This window comes from Pseudogymnoascus destructans (genome assembly GCF_001641265.1).
Source record: "Pseudogymnoascus destructans isolate 20631-21 unplaced genomic scaffold scaffold_15, whole genome shotgun sequence".
In the NCBI taxonomy this organism is placed as follows: domain Eukaryota; kingdom Fungi; phylum Ascomycota; class Leotiomycetes; order Thelebolales; family Thelebolaceae; genus Pseudogymnoascus; species Pseudogymnoascus destructans.
In genome coordinates this window covers 1,069,934-1,085,738 of record NW_020167534.1, presented here as the reverse complement: position 1 = coordinate 1,085,738, position 15,805 = coordinate 1,069,934, and the positions used below count along the sequence as shown (strand labels likewise).

At 46.4% G+C, this 15,805-nt stretch overlaps 7 protein-coding genes across 7 annotated transcripts; 3 read left to right on the top strand and 4 right to left on the bottom strand.

Annotated features, from left to right (window-relative positions):
- Nucleotides 1–208: 208 nt before the first annotated feature.
- On the bottom strand, nucleotides 209–1,732 carry VC83_04861 (uncharacterized protein; the record flags this gene model as incomplete). The annotated part of the gene is made up of 3 exons (XM_024468489.1): nucleotides 209–231; nucleotides 285–1,152; nucleotides 1,202–1,732. The coding sequence occupies 3 exons, from the start codon at nucleotides 1,730–1,732 to the stop codon at nucleotides 209–211; spliced, it is 1,422 nt and encodes a 473-aa protein (XP_024322701.1).
- An 862-nt stretch (nucleotides 1,733–2,594) lies between these two features.
- VC83_04860 (uncharacterized protein) lies at nucleotides 2,595–3,114 on the top strand (the record flags this gene model as incomplete). The annotated part of the gene is made up of 3 exons (XM_024468488.1): nucleotides 2,595–2,757; nucleotides 2,821–2,994; nucleotides 3,056–3,114. The coding sequence occupies 3 exons, from the start codon at nucleotides 2,595–2,597 to the stop codon at nucleotides 3,112–3,114; spliced, it is 396 nt and encodes a 131-aa protein (XP_024322702.1).
- Nucleotides 3,115–5,274: 2,160 nt separating this feature from the next.
- On the bottom strand, nucleotides 5,275–6,142 carry VC83_09650 (uncharacterized protein). The gene is made up of 2 exons (XM_024473063.1): nucleotides 5,386–6,142; nucleotides 5,275–5,326 (listed from the first exon to the last, which is right to left on the bottom strand). The coding sequence occupies exon 1, from the start codon at nucleotides 5,892–5,894 to the stop codon at nucleotides 5,466–5,468; it is 429 nt and encodes a 142-aa protein (XP_024328831.1). The 5' UTR covers nucleotides 5,895–6,142; the 3' UTR covers nucleotides 5,275–5,326; nucleotides 5,386–5,465.
- Nucleotides 6,143–8,889: 2,747 nt separating this feature from the next.
- On the top strand, nucleotides 8,890–9,941 carry VC83_04859 (uncharacterized protein; the record flags this gene model as incomplete). Its single annotated transcript, XM_024468487.1, has 2 exons — nucleotides 8,890–9,000; nucleotides 9,054–9,941. The coding sequence occupies 2 exons, from the start codon at nucleotides 8,890–8,892 to the stop codon at nucleotides 9,939–9,941; spliced, it is 999 nt and encodes a 332-aa protein (XP_024322868.1).
- A 167-nt stretch (nucleotides 9,942–10,108) lies between these two features.
- On the bottom strand, nucleotides 10,109–11,569 carry VC83_04858 (uncharacterized protein; the record flags this gene model as incomplete). Its single annotated transcript, XM_024468486.1, has 2 exons — nucleotides 10,109–11,457; nucleotides 11,527–11,569. The coding sequence occupies 2 exons, from the start codon at nucleotides 11,567–11,569 to the stop codon at nucleotides 10,109–10,111; spliced, it is 1,392 nt and encodes a 463-aa protein (XP_024322867.1).
- A 539-nt stretch (nucleotides 11,570–12,108) lies between these two features.
- Nucleotides 12,109–14,175, top strand: VC83_04857 (uncharacterized protein; the record flags this gene model as incomplete). The annotated part of the gene is made up of 1 exon (XM_024468485.1): nucleotides 12,109–14,175. One exon carries the CDS (start codon nucleotides 12,109–12,111, stop codon nucleotides 14,173–14,175), a length of 2,067 nt encoding a protein of 688 aa, XP_024322874.1.
- Nucleotides 14,176–14,451: 276 nt separating this feature from the next.
- On the bottom strand, nucleotides 14,452–15,439 carry PUP1 (proteasome core particle subunit beta 2; the record flags this gene model as incomplete). The annotated part of the gene is made up of 3 exons (XM_024468484.1): nucleotides 14,452–15,105; nucleotides 15,165–15,212; nucleotides 15,314–15,439. The coding sequence occupies 3 exons, from the start codon at nucleotides 15,437–15,439 to the stop codon at nucleotides 14,452–14,454; spliced, it is 828 nt and encodes a 275-aa protein (XP_024322873.1).
- Nucleotides 15,440–15,805: the final 366 nt, after the last annotated feature.

Sequence of the window (15,805 nt, the reverse complement as noted above, 5' to 3'; positions counted from 1 at the left end):
GTTTTCAAGCAGATAGGTAGGTCACGCGATTTCAAAAATATCCCAGCCTGGTCTGCGTCTCTTGACACAGATGGCGAAACCCAGGGTCTACCATCCAGGTAAATAAAGACTCTCATTTCGCCTGATAATATGCTATCCCCATGGTTTGAAGCGCCAAATGAAAATAAAGCAATGTTTCCACTCCCCGCCCTTAATTTTAAACCACATCTCAAATACGGTGTTTTTCGCTCTCTGTTATCATGTTAGTTTATATCGCAGTCAACCGAACGGAAGATATTCCTTACCTAATCTGGAGTAGAGCATATACAGTGCCATCTGGTTGCATTCCGCAGTCCCCGTGATCGTGACAAGCCTCTCGTTGCTGTTATCTTGAGGCTCATTAATTTTGATAACACTTCCACTGAGTTGGCGTATTTCGTTAATCTTGGCACCACCCTTGCCAATGATAGCTCCAACCATATCATTAGGGATATAGATTTGCTGCGTCAAGGGTTGGCCTGGGACAACACCTTGCATTGGCTGAGCTGGCGGCCCGGCGTGAGACGCTGGGCCTCCATGGCCTACTTGCTGCGGCTGCTGTGGTGCTACACCACCATACCCGGCAGCGGGGGAACCACCGTAGTGCATCGACGCACCGCCTTGCTGTGGGCCTGGGCCTTGAGCATAAGGCTGTCCGTACTGAGCTGCTGGCGTTTGGCGAGATCGGATGTCATTGTGGCGGACGTTATCCGGGTGGCCGTAGTTACCCCCAGCAGGTTGTGGAACATAGGGGACAACTTGCATTCCACCGGGGATCACTCCAGCTGGGCCTCCGCTACGAGTGGCATATGCTGAAGCTGTCGGACCTCCGAAGCGCTCAGTCAATTGCTCCAAAAGGGTGCTGGCTACATAATAAGTGGCGATATGAACGGCATCGGCAACGCCAAGGACGACGACGGAGCGTTCAGTCGAAAGAGGTAGGCATGCATCCGATGCGTTCAGTCGTGCCCCTGACTGCTCTTGGATTTCTCTAATTCGGACGCCACCCTTCCCAATAATTGAGCCGATAAGAACATGCGGAACAAGAAGACGAAGCGGGTATGTCCTTGACTGTGGGGTTGATGGCTGATCAAGTGGCTCGCCATTCAAGGTGCGGATAATCAAGCCGAACGCCTAATACTAAGTTAGAAGCGTAATAGTTTGGTGAAGGGTGGGAACATACCTTTGCTGCCGCATCAACCACCCCACTCACAGTGAGGATTCTCTCCACAGCGCCTTTTTGGTAGTCACTGACGGTACATTTGGCGCCAGACATCTTACGAATAAGTGTCACATTCTCTCCTCCTTTACCTATGACAGTTGCGGCCTCTGCACTTGATATAACGGCGCGAATGTGGATCCAAGAACTTTCGTCGTGCTGGAGTGCATTTCCAGATGAACTTTGATCTCCTGTAGATAGGATAGAACCTTCAACAGTACGAGTACCATCTGGCGCATCGCCCACAACAACATCGCCTTGTGTATCCTTGGACTCAGTTTGAACGCCATTGGTTGAGTCACCACCCTCAACCTTAGCATCACCCGCCTCATCTCCCAAGGCCTTTTGTCCCGCTGACTCGTCGACTTCTTCCTTCGTAACTTTGTCAAGGGCCGGGCGTTTGGCATCTGGTTGATCAGTGGGGCCAGATGGGGAGGATGTATCTTCCAATGGGCGCTTGGCTGACTGGATGGGGGTGGGTGGTGAGGCAGACATATTGATTGATTTCGCTGCTTGTTAATCTTTGAATAGCTCAGGATGCGGTCGGAAGGGAGGTCGGAAATAATTAGTCTTGTATTGATCGAATTATGTACACCGTGGGGATGCTCGAAAGGAAACGTGCTGGTGCTGGTGCTGGAGCTCGGGTGAGGGGAGAGAGCGTGTGCTTGGACGGAATCTGTTGAGAAGGGGATGCGATGATGGAAAGCAGCCAGGTTCCGTGACGGATCTGTAGGCTTGTGTGTGATGGGATCTGTGAGGGCGGAGAGCAGGTGAAGGTGAAGGTGAGTGATGGATGAACAGTGGTTTCAGGTACTTTGTGAAGAAAGCAGATTGAGAGACCCAAAGTCAAACCTCTAGATCCTCCACCAATGCTGAGATGACCGGACCGAAAGTTGCGATTGTCGAAAATAGCCGTTAGGTTAGAGTGACACTCGAGGATATGTTGCCGTCAAATTAGGAATGACAGCGCAGGTCAAGATGCCAGGAAGAGGGTTGAAAAGATGGCAAAAGTGGAATTGCGCGCGAGTGCAGATGTAAGATAATACGCGTGGATGTCGAGAAGTCGGTCCGTCTTCAAAAATAAGCTAGTCCACGAACAGAAGCACAGAAAGGCACGTGATATAGAGCCTCAGAAGTTACCTTGGCATCATAATGACGCCGACAAGGTTTCAGCACTTTGGCAGTGATCTCATTAGGAGTAATATTTGCCTTCGTGATATATATTTCTTATGAAAATGCCCGTAGGTTAAAGTTTACCACGTTTCCTCCGAGAGTTCATATCCCCATGAAATCCCACTACCAGTAACTGTACAAACGCTGTGATATACAAGACAGTATACTTCAGACAGTTCGAATTATGGCATCTACAAGTGGAACATACAGGCCGAGCAATCATCATGGTCTTAAGGAGGATGGAACTCCTGATAAGAGAATGAATAGCTCTGATACGACATATAAGCCGAGTCATCATAATGGCCTCAAGGAGGACGGCACTCCTGATAAGAGGATGAATACAGGACGTGAGCATTTTAAACACCCTTCTCCTTTAAACCCGCAAGCTGTTTTTTGCTGATTGTGAATAGAATTTGCGCATGGTAAAGTAGATCCTCACCAGGCTGGTCAGGTCGGAGGTCACGCTGGTACCACCAGTACTGCTGGCAGCGGCGAAGTTTCCAGCACCAGTGGAAAGTACAAACCGGTCGAGCATGGTGGCTTGAAGGCCGATGGAGGCAAAGACAAGCGTGTCGGCACTCATGGTGCGTATTGTTCTGTAACCATCTGCATCAGTTCAATCTTTTAACTGACGTGCGTTAATAGAATTTGCCCACGGAAAAGTTGACCCACACCAGGCAGGCCATGAAGGTGGCTCCAAGTAGTTTTATAGATCCGCCCAAACGTCTGTACATAGCTGAGTATAAAAATCCCAGAAATTTAAAAGCCGATAGAACTTCTCTCTTTTGGATCTATTTCTGTGTTAGCAGCACGGTTCTGGTGTGGTGGGCACGAGTACCTACTCTTGTTTACAAACCCCAGTGCGCTCTCTGCTGGTATGATTTGAGTCTTTCGAAACACGTCGAACTAAGGAGGCTCCCGGTGAATACATTCTACACCCAAGTTAGGCTGCGCACTACTCGCTCAATACTCGGCTCACTCGCTCAGTGGGTTACTCAGCTGGGTGAGTAGCTTGAACCTTTTACTCGACTCGGTGAGTGAGGTCATACTCAGTTACTCTGTAAAAACCCAGTGAGTACTCGGCTATCACGTGTAAGATTTATGCATCATGTGAACAGTCCCTCATACGATTAATACTGTTTTATGGTTAAGTTAAAGTATTACATCTATCAGCATCACTCTCGCCATCTCTAGTAAGCTGTGAGAACGAATCATGTATATTCCTCTATCTAAGTACCACGATTATCAGAAGATTATCAGAACACTATTATCTATTATATATGCTTAAGAACATCTCTCCACCTTGCTTGATGAGGCCGGCCAGACCTACTAATACCTAAAGTATTTATGGGGTCTTGACGAGTAGCTTGAAAGATATCAAGTAAATCTCTTCCAGTCTTCCGAGCATGTTGGATAGGCGTTGGTGGCGAGGACGGCATATCCTTATCTTCATCTTCATGAATAGTTGGAAGTATAGGCTCCTCATTATTACCATCTTCTCTTATATCTTCGTTATCTAGGATATCGTCATCTGGGATGTCGTATAAGGTCTTGTTAAGACGGTCAGCCCTATCTCTTTCTTCACCTTGTTGGTAGCGCATTTGTCATTCTTCATGTGCAGCTTGTGATAAGTCTTGCTGTTGCTGTGGCCGCTGAGGGTTAAATGGAGGATATTGTACCTTTGAATATGTCTCTCAGATATGTGTATTTGATCGTAGTTCTTCTTCATCGCTGATATATTGTAACTCAATAGAATTGCACATCCGTTGTCGTTGTGCCTCATACTCTTCTTCTACTTGCTCCTCAGTCATATCAACGACGTCCATCATATCTGCAAGCTTGTCACGATGACATTGACGATTCTTGTATTGTTGAGAGTAATATACAAGCATAATACTCTTAATCGTCTCAGGATTAATTGGTCACATCGATGGCCACACACATCCCTTGCGGCACTAAAGACTCGCTCAACTCCAGACTCAGCAGCAGGAATACAAAGTATATCACGAGCCATTGCTGATAGACCAGGAAATTGCTCTTCCTTTTGTTGCCAAAATAGCAATATCTTTGTGTACACATGTGCTATACAAGTTAGAATAAGATTACTAGAAGACTACCAGAAACTTACGAGCATCAAGATAGAGATCAGCCTCATTCACATATTCCTCTCTCTGGCCCCGAGTCCCATTTAATGTCTGACTTTGCTGCAATACTAAGGCTAATGGATCCATATCTGCATCTCGTAATCCTAATTGACTCGCAACTCGCACTGTAGAGTACTGCTCTTTATAAAGAGTCTTAAACTGTTGTTCAAACTCTGTCTCCCAATTTTGTATTGAAAAGTCAAGCTTGCAAACCTTTTTGTTAAAGTGTGAGAGCTTCACACTAGGATTTAAGATACTAGCAAATGCGAAGATAGATCCAGTATTTGTGTATAGCTTGTTATAATACTTCTTAATCTTCTTCTCTGCAGCATCGATTGCTAAAGTCATCTTTGCTACCCATGGATATGTCTTATGCCATAGCCGGTGCCGAGTTCCTTCAAGCGTTGATAAGAGTTTTTGATATACTCTGAGTGTATAGCAGACAGTAGGTCCAGCTGACGATCCAATGTTTGTTGTAAAGAAGTTGAATGGTCTTGTAAGATCAATGATGTATTCGATGTGCTTCCATTCTACCTCGCCAATCTAAACATATGAGCACCATGATCGCCTCGGGTATATTGATTGATTGTTGACTTGAGTTGCTGTGCTCGCAGAAGCATATGGCATGTCGAATCCCATCGAGTTGATACATCTTGAATAAGTCGAAGAAGTCTCTGAGATGGTTGACCCTGGTTCATGTTTGCCTTTGCAAAGTCATAAACCTGTTCCTTCGAGTATGACTTAAATTAACAAAGATAGTGAGCTTCCGGAGCTATGAGATATTAGAAAAAGCTACCAGAAGATTACCAGAACTAACAAGAGAATATATACCTTTCCAAGTGTAAATCCGGTACCCTTGTCTTTTTGTAACTTTGCAAGGCCCTCCATCTGGTTCTCTTCTTCCCAGTTCATTAAGATCTCTTGATTTGTGGCGTAATCTGGATTCGGCCAAGGAGAGCACTAATGGCAAGTTGAATAACATGAGCTAGGCAGGGTATGTGTTGTACCTTTCCTCCAATAAAATGCTCATTGTCCGCAATACTATCAAGCATTATTTCCACATCTCTCATCATCAAAGTGTTGTTTGACGCATTATCAGTCGTAATGGATATAATTCGTCCTTCTAAATGCTGCCTTGTGATAACTTTTTCAAGTATTCCACATAACTCAGCACCAGTATGCTCTGTATATATAGGTTCAAAGCCAATCAAGACCTCTTGCATTTTCCAATGACAGTCGATAAACGATGCAATAACACCCATAAACGAAAGTCGAGTAACACTTGACCAACAGTCGAGCGATAATGCAATCTTTGAACCAGGAACAACATCTTGTAGCATCTCTTCTTCGATTTGTGTGAGCTTTGTTGGTAAGAGGTTTCGAATAGTTGTTGCTGAGGGTAGTGGATAGTGAGGATTCTGTAAGATAGCAAGCCTTTTCCATTCAGTATCCTCGAATGAGCGGAACGAGCTATGAGTCGAGATAACTGTGTATAGATGTAATGGTGGGTGCACCAGATGTGAGAATCTAGCCACCCAAGGAAAGGGATGATTTTACTAAGACAACACACTGTCTTAGGAAACAGAGCCAAAGGGTTGTAGCTTAGACTATTCCACAACGCAGCAATCAGGTGTGTGATGTAGTGAAGTAGTTCAGACAAGTTGCAACAAATGTTGAGTCTGGGAACTCAGGGGTAAGTCAGAGGTTAACACCTCACTGACTTTTCAGAAACAAGGAGTAACAAGATGAATGCTTGGAAGCTTGGAAAAGACGTGGAAGTATGTGATAGTTGATTTACTGTATTGTCTGCTTGCCCTTTCTTAAGGAAAGGGCAATCCTATTTATGCCAAAGGAGTGTAGTTCTCTCATTTTCCATGACTTTCCATGACTAACCAGGCTTGGTAAATGTATTAGAAATCAAGTGCGACCCACAACTAGCTTGCTAATCATGTAGTGAACGTAAGAGAATCCCATAGAACCATCTCTTGGGTTCCTAGCCTATAGGAAGTGAAAAGGAGGTCCAAGGTCAGAGTACCTATAGACAAATTATGTCATAACTTAACCAATCTTGTGGGTAACTAAGGAGCGATGACGTGTAATGAATCATAGAGGGTTGTAGAAGCTTCTAGAGCTATCGTTCATGTTCCTAGGCCTCTAGTTGGTAGAGATATGCCATGTGGTAGTATTGGCCCACCCCCTTAAGGAGGAGATTTTCTTAATAACTTGTTCAATGAGTGTCCAAATGATATGCCGTGATGTATGTAGCATAAACAGATGTAGTAGAAGAGTTTGCAGCAATCGTTGAGTAGTATTGCTTCTGTTGTTGATGTGATAAGCCAAGATATGTATGTTGACTTGTAGGTTTGAGGAGGAGATTTCCAAGTTTGCTCTTGAGTTTGATAGCAAACTGAGTGCAACGAATGTCAGTATGACAGAGAGTTCTTCAGGTGCCTTGCGTTTCGCCATACTAAACACGTGATTAGCAGAAGATCGCCAGAAGTTCTGGCTATAGAATCAAGATAATAAACTTACTTGAAGTCCTAGTGAAGAGGTTAAGGCGCAAAAGGGAAGAAGAATGTGTAGATCGGAGAGTAACCAAGGAAGGTCGTGGTTATTTTAAAGTTGCAAACAAAAATATTCGTGAAGAATATTCACCTACAAAGAATTACTGTTCCAAAAGCAACACCACAACGCGCACCTTCATATAAAACACATACCTTTCAACCTCTACCTCTTTTCTATACTCTTCTTCTGCAATATTCTTCCTACAAACTCACTGTAAGTACACATATCTTTTGATCTACTTCTTTGTCTTGTGTTTACTTCACTAACTCACCTTGATATTAGCAAATGGCTCGTACCAAGCAAACTGCTAGGAGATCAACTGGCGGCACAGCACCAAGGATGCCACTTGGATTACGGGCTGGCTCTGGGCTTGGTGGAAAGGGAAAGGAAAAGGCTGTGGGCACAGCAAGAAAAGCTCCAGTTCGCTCATCTCAAGCTAGCAACAATCATGCTCAGAAGGCCATGCGCCGCACAAAGTCTGGTAAGAGGATTACCAGAGGATTACCAGAGGATTACCAGAACTCTCTAATAAACATATAGGCACCAAGGCTCTCCGCGATATCAGAAGACAGCAACTCGATACTAGCCTAATTATCCCAAAGCTCCCATTCCAGCGTCTTGTTAGGGAAATTGCAGAAAACTTCAAGTCCAATCTTCGCTTCCAGTAATCTGCTATCCTAGCTCTTCAGGAAGCTGCTGAATGCTTCCTCATTTGAGAATTTGAGAGAATGATGTTTAAACATAGTGACAGGGACATACTAACAGTTATAGTGACAAACCTTCTCGCTATTCATGTGAAGAGAGTGACAATTCAGGCAAAGGATATGATATTGGTTCGGCGTTTGTGGGATATGATGTTTAATCATGGAGCTGTGGGCCTAATCGATGGAAATGTGTCTCACCCAGGAATGAAGGTCAGATGAGTTCTAGCAAACCTTCTGGTAACCTGGTACCTAAAGGCCAAAGGTTATAGTGTGGAATAGGACATCAACAATATGGGAATGGAGTTATGGAGTTATGGAGTTATGGCGTCTTGATCAATGAAGTCGCCCCCCGTTTTTAACATAATGTTGTAGGAAGGACCGAGATATTGCGACCGCGCGCAAATCGTGCGGTGTGTTTGGTGACCGGACCTTCGGGCTTTTGCGCAACGGGTAGGAAAACTCGACAGTAGACTACAGTATATAGAATAATGAATTGATTTGATTACTACACTATCTACTGGGCCTACGTACTGTATTTGTAGGGCATCGGGGGAAGCCCGAATACTCTCAGAATAGGGGTTCAGGTATTGGGTTCGGGTGATTTAATTACGATCACCCCGATGGGAAAATCCCAATTTCCTGGGCCTAAAGTGCCGTATTCCCCAGGTCCCGTATCTTTCTCCAACACATAAGTAATGGCTAATCAAACACGTGATATAACTGAGTTGCCAAGACCCATACTAGGTACTCAGCAAGTGAGTAATCCTCATTCAACAATACTCGGGACATGAGTGAGTAACTCAGCTGGGTGAGTAAAAATTCTACTACTCGACTCGTGAGTACCCAGTGCGCAGCCTAACCCAAGTACTGCACTTCGAACGAAATTGGGTGTCGTTTTACAAGTTGGGGTGGGAAGATATCACGTGAACAAACATTTGAACTATCATAAATATTTTGCCTTGCTTTTGTGGCATCGTATTTTCGCCAGGTTAAACGCGTCAAGTCACAACGCGCTTTATATGTGCCTTGGTGGCTTTTGTGCACAGCAAATCCACATATGAGCAAAATGGAGAGTATACCCAACTCTCGCGCAACCAGCGCCCATGTAGCGCGATTGGATCGGACCCTGAAGGACCTCCAGAGGAAGCTGGAGGAACAAGAAGAAGTACTGAAAAAGGTAATCTCGGTGTGAATTCTGTAAGGGTATTTCGTGGCGTTGACGTATCGTAGCTTCGTGCCGCTGGGAAACCAATCCAGGAAGAACCCGACAGCAACAAGGACATTCGCTTGCTTCAGATCAGCAAGATAAAATCTGCATTTGACGCCCTTACTCCTGTAGAGCCATATACCCCGCTTCCTGATTCACCACTGCCATCGCTCCTTGCGCTCCGGACAACACACATCACAACCAGCGAGGCAAAATCAGCTCTTAGTATCACCAAGCATGACCTCTCCCAAGTGGAGCAGTTGCTGCAGAAGGAGGCAGCCGATTTAGAGGACGGAAGGCTTATCGAGAATGCGCTTCAAACCCGTATATCTGCCCTCGAAACTGCAATAGAGAAACACGTGCAAAAACCGAAGGCTCAGGTAGCGAAGGACATGATGCGAGGCCTAAAAAACAAGAAGGCACGCTACGACATGGGCACAGTTACGCTCGTTAAGTCATTCAACGAATTCATTGACGATCACCTAGCCGTAATGCTTGCGGCCGAGGAGCTAGGTGGTCCTGTAGTAGGCGAACTGCTTGACATTGATGAAACAAACCTAGAGGCTGGTTTCAATGCTCAAGGAAAGGCCAGAAAGCTGAAGGGCCCGTTGAGTGAAATTGGACGCCAGCAGCGAATTGACGAGATCTGGAAGCAGCAGCCGGAACAACAACGACGAGCCCAGGAACCATGGAATGAGACGACGGCAGCAGCGACGGAGATGCGAGAGCTTACAGAGCAGCTGTTAAATAATTTGGTGGAGGCAGATGGGAGGATGAATGGCGGGTATATGGAACTGGATAGAGAAAGTGGAGCAGCAAGATTTTTGGTCAGGTCTAGGGTAGCACAGTTTCATCCAAGGGATGCGAGATGTTTGCGATTGATTGATTTTGGCAAAGATTTGGTCAGCTGAATGCTTCAAAAATCCAATTTAGAGCTATGCACAGTTTGTTGCCATATTCCCCATCGCTACCACGTTAGAGGATGAGGTTCTGTGCAAACAATCGCCTGGGACAGTGTCCTCCTATAGCACCAACAATGATGTCTGTCTCCAACCTATGTGGTCGTTTCTCAGTGTCTCTAATCTATGTGGTCGTTTCTCAGTGCAAACAAAGCCTTCACCACCTCCTCGGGTTTGCTTCTTATAGCATCGTGGTACATGGCGTTTGTGATAAACTGTTTGCAGTTCTTGATCTTCGCTGCTGTTTCTTGAACAAGCCCGAAGTCGACATACATGTCGTCGACGAATGTCGCCGCATAAACCGGTACCTCATTCCGAGCCAACTGCCAATCATCGTATAGAACTGGCCATCCATCATAATCGGCGATGAGCTGCGCAACATTCTTCAGCTTCGCAAGCTCCGGGTACGTCTCGAATGTGAAGGGATAGATCATCTCGCCTGAGAAATGGAGTTGATTTTGGCGCACCGTTGCGGGGCTTGACGGTGCGGATGAGATCCAGTGATACTCGGGAAGAGAGTGACCCACGCGGTAAGCAGCCCAGTCTGAAGCTCGACCTTCGCAATAGATCGACTCATGAAGAATAGCATAGATAATGTTGTCATCAAATCCAACAAGGCTTTCGACGATTGATAGAGTTGGGCGAGTAAAGAAGCTGAATTGTAAAAGATCCGATCGCATTCGCATAATGATGCCATGTAGGGTGTCCATGCCACCATGGCCGCCGAGAAGTATTCCAAGCATCAAGAATCTTCGAACAGTTAAGGTGCCCCCCCCTGGTAGGCTTAGCCCATTCTGAGACTTAATATATATTGCCAAGTCGTGTACGGCTTCAATATCCTCTGGGAATTTTTGATAATACGCCTGGTTTCGCTTGGTTAACTGAGCGAAGGTTGCTTTGTAGACCTCTTCTGGTGATTTTCCAACGGGTGGAATGCCACCGGAAGTAAAAACCTCCCTCAGTCCTTGTGGAAACTGTGAAAGATAGGTAACAGCACAGAACCCACCAAAACTCTGGCCAAAGATGGACCATTTTTTTAGCTCAGGGGGATAATCAGCAGTGAGATTCTTGCGGACTGCTTCACAGTCTTGAACGATGCTGTCAGCCCTGAATGCCTTCAGATAATCTGCTTGTTGGTGCGAATCTCCCTTTGTGGCGAGGGTAGCAGCAGTGATGGTGGAACTGAGACCGGTGCCTCGCTGGTCCAGATAGAGCATCTGGTAGCCCTGCTCGAGGACAAGATTTGTCACGGCCATCGATTGAGGGGCGCTGCATCCAAAGCCGGGACCGCCTTGGAGATAGACAAACCATGGCTTTTGCGACTTCTTGCGAAGTTCTTCGTCACTCAAAGCAGCAATTGTTGGTTCATGTTTGGTAACACTTCTCCCGAATAGACGTATAGTCTCAGAAGAGCTGCTTGAGTAGTTCAGGGGAACATCGAAGAACAATTCCGTTATTTTCAGCTTGCCTAGGATACTGTTCGTTAATTGGATAAGGCAGGTTAGGTGGTTTGACTGCTATATAATGGAGACCTCACCAGGAACAACATGAGATTTGCTCTCGATAAGTCTAGCAGCCATGTTTATGTGTCGTTGCAAGCTACTCTTCTTGAGCAGGATGTGTAGCGTGTATTAATACCAAGGTACCAAAAGAAGTTGTATCCCTCTTGTCACAGTAACGCTATTACGTATATGCTGACTGTTGATATAATGCGGGTTTTAATAGGGATAGAAACTGGAGGTGGGTGTTTGGATTTGGTGTTGAAGTAGAGTACAGATGTACAAAACGCGGAGTTTTGGCGGGGCGACGTATTTGGTCTGATTTTGTGATGTTTGGAATGAAGGTTGGTATGGTAACCCGCAGCTTCATCAGTACTCACTCGTAGTAGAATATTATTATTTATATTATTATTTACTACACTGCACCTCCCAGACCTTTCCTTTGTTCGTCTACCTTCGCCCCCCTGTCCAGTTCGCACTACTAGTCCGCATAGTCTAACGCTTAACCTTGAAGGATTTTGACAACGTCGCGCGTCAGAAGCCCTAACGCAATATATTAGCCTCACGACGGACTCGAGGCTAAGAAACCGTTGGAGGTAAATAATCAAAATTTTGGAAGCATGGCTAAGGACAAGAAGGCCAAATCCGACGGGAAAAAAGCCAAATTAGAGGAGAAAAAAAAGAAGCAGGTTAAGAAAGGCCAGAAGAAAGAAAAGGCGAAGAATGCCAAGGCCAATGAGAGTGATGCTGAGGATATAGATTTGGACGTCGTGCTCGCTGAGTACACCAGGCAACAAGAGCAATTTCACAAGGTCTCCGAGACAGCTTGTGAACCGCCCAGATCGCGGGCTGCCGCTACCATCATTCCATCGCCGGCGAATACCAACGAACTATTTCTGTTCGGTGGCGAATATTTCAATGGTGCCTTAGCTACGTTTTTCAACGATCTTCATGTATATCTCACCGATCGAGACGAGTGGAGGATTGTGACGTCTCTGAACACCCCCCTTCCCAGATCGGGTCATGCGTGGTGTCGAGGCGGCAACGCCGGTGGAGTTTATCTATTTGGTGGAGAATTCTCGTCCCCAAAGCAAGCGACGTTCTACCACTATAATGATTTTTACAGGCTAGAACCGTCTACGCGTGAATGGACGAGGCTGGAGTCGCCAAAAGGTAAAGGTCCACCGGCAAGAAGCGGGCATCGTATGACGTTCTACAAGAACTATATCATTTTGTTTGGAGGCTTCCAGGATACGTCTCAGCAAACCAAGTATCTAGCTGATCTCTGGCTTTATGATACTCAAAGCTTTACTTGGCACAATCCAGTTTTACCACCGGCCTCTCAGAAGCCTGATGCACGATCGTCGTTCAGCTTGCTGCCTCATGAGAACGGCGCCGTCCTCTACGGTGGATACTCCAGGGTCAAGGCCACAGTTACAGGAAAACAGACAAAAGGAGGAGGCCAGGTCCAACGAAATGTTCTGAAGCCGCTAGTCCACACCGATTCATGGCTATTGCGCGTCGTCCCTCCTGCCGCTGGTAGCGCTCCAAATACGCCTCCCAGTGTACGATGGGAACGACGAAAGAAGCCTGCAAATACGCCGAATCCTCCTCGGGCTGGGGCGACAATGGCGTACCACCAAGGCCGAGGCATTGCATTTGGTGGCGTTCACGATGTGGAGGAGAGCGAAGAAGGTATTGATAGCGAGTTCTTCAATACTTTATATGCTTGGAACATTCAACGTAACCGCTACTTCCCTCTTACGCTGCGTAAAGCGCGCGCTGCGAAGAAGGTCAAGGTAGCGGAACGCGGAACCAGGCGAGGCAGGGGGCAGGCGAATGAAGAGGAGTTGCTACGAAATCTAGCGGCGATCGAAGCCGGAAAACCATACGAGGACGCAGATGACAAGGAATGGGATCCTCCCATCGAAGAAAAAGAAGGATCTGACAAAGTTGTTAAAGAAAACGCCTCGGAGTTCCCACATCCAAGGTTTAACGCCCAGCTTGCAGTTCAGAATGACGTGCTGTACATCTATGGTGGCACTTTTGAGAAAGGAGACCGTGAATATACCTTCGATGAGATGTACGCAGTCGACCTAGGAAAACTGGATGGCGTTAAGGAGATCTTTCGACGCGAGCCGGAGAATTGGCAAGGAAGTGAGGATGGAGATAGTAGTGAGGATGAAGATGGAAGCGAGGACGACGACGAGTACGACGAGGATGGCGAACCTGCAGATGAGAACGTAGATACCACGGCTCAGGAACACAAGGCATTGCACAGCGAATCGAAACGGGAAAACAATAGGGCTACAGCTGATGACGACACAAATTCTGCAACCGTAGAGCCACTAGTCGAGGAAGAAATAGAAACCAGCGCTCCAGTTGTGGATGACCCACGGCCCCATCCACGACCATTTGAGTCTCGTCGCGAATTCTTCGTGAGGACGTCGATTGAATGGCAGGAATTGCTTATGGAAAGTCTGGCGAAGCGTGGCTTGCAAATTGAAGGTTTCTCTGCCAAAGAGATCAAGACGAAGGCATTTGAGATGTCTGAAGAGAAATGGTGGGACAGCAGAGAGGAGATCATAGCGATGGAGGAAGAACAAGACGCTGCTGGTATTGGAGAGGTTGTTACCCTAGCTGACCGTGGTGATGCGACGGCAACAGGTGCAGCAAGACGACGATGATCCTTCAAATTTAGAATAACAATGGCATGATCAAATAGGGGTATACTGGGCAAATTTCAAGATTGGTTATGTTTACTGCATTGTGCATAGCCCCTTGTTACGACTAGTAATAAAGTTACGAAGCAATCAATGCATCACTAATTCCATCCCGAAAAAAGATTGAAGCAAAACACCTATTCAGGCGCTACATGCCTTGGGTCCAGTAGAACACATACGCCTAGTCTCCTAGTCTCCCGTCTCCCTCTCATTATAATACATTTGGTGATATCCACGACCTTACGTGTCCAAATCCATCTTCTCCGCAATAGCAGAATCGGTGCTCTCCAGTTCATGGACAGTAACATATCTGCTGATATCCTCCTTGGTGGTGATCTTTTCGTTGAGCACTGCAGTCGTACCCCGCTTGAAGACATAGCTCTTTTGCTTTTTACTCCGCTCGTTCGGCTTGATGTAACCCCTCTTGAGCGTCGTCATATCCTTCTTAATGACAGCCACATCAACATTTGATCCAGATCCCAAATCGTTGAAAATACCAGCCTGAATGGCATTTGATGCAAGCTCGATCGCCTCCTCCTCGGTTAACTTTGACTTCCACTGCGTCTCGAATACAGACATAGCCGCCAATGACCCACTGCCCATGGTCACGTAGGGAAGCTTGTCTGTGCTCCCATGTGCATGGACAGTGTACAGACCGACGCCAGTTGGGTCAACGCCAGCCACAACCAAGTATGCTCCAATGTGACCCTGGTACTGGAATAGGTGCTGCTTCAGCATTGTCATACAGGTAACAACACGAGGCTTACGGCCGGTCGACAGAGAGTGTAGCTCGAGTTGAGAAGAGATAAGTGACGTGGTAAATTCGGTATCAGCTGCCGTACCAGCCCCGGCGCACCAGATTTGAGGTGCGATGTAATGGAGTTTTTCGCAATTCTAGTTTGGGTGTCAGATACTGTTTTGAGATTGCCATCACCACTCAGGTCTGTCCGTACCTTGTCCGCAACTATGGGCCCGGATGTTGCTCTTGTATCGGCTGCGATCTGATGAAGGTTCTCGTTAGCAAGTGAAAGGGTGCTTGCCAATGGCATGAAAGTGTCCAAAGGATCGGTCGTAGGGCTTCAGTCCAAAAAGTTCGACTTACAACAACGCCTCCTTCAAAGATGCATCCCACAATTGTGGTCCCCGTGCTGGTAGCTTTTGGCAGTGGCACTCCTCTTGCATGCAGGGCAGCATTGCGCGTATGGTTTGAGAAGTCGAATCCAGGCATCGTGACAAACGAATCTCCGTGGAGTCTTGTTGTGTATGAATAATGCTCCGAGGGAATGTAAAAAGCAGAGAGAAGGCCTTGGTAGGGTGTCAAATGTTGTAGTCCTCTGGAAAGCAGTATGTTGGGGTTGAAATGAAAGCTGTAAAGGTCATGAAGCTGACGAGGTGAGCTGTAGCCTTTGGTCTATTCACCCATTCTGGCTTAGGTCATGCAGCTTGACGCGACAGCTCCACGAAACAGCTAGTCACGTGGAAAATATATTTATGGTTTATTGATAGTAAGACCAACCGTGAATCAAGAAATCACTTAGCATTCAGCGTGGCCAAATACATTACATCAACCACGGGCTTCCTACACTTAATTTCC

Coding starts and splice junctions, on each gene's coding strand:
- VC83_09650 (XM_024473063.1), bottom strand. CDS start 5,894: ATGCTACAAGATGTTGTTCCTGGTTCAAAGATTGCATTATCGCTCGAC.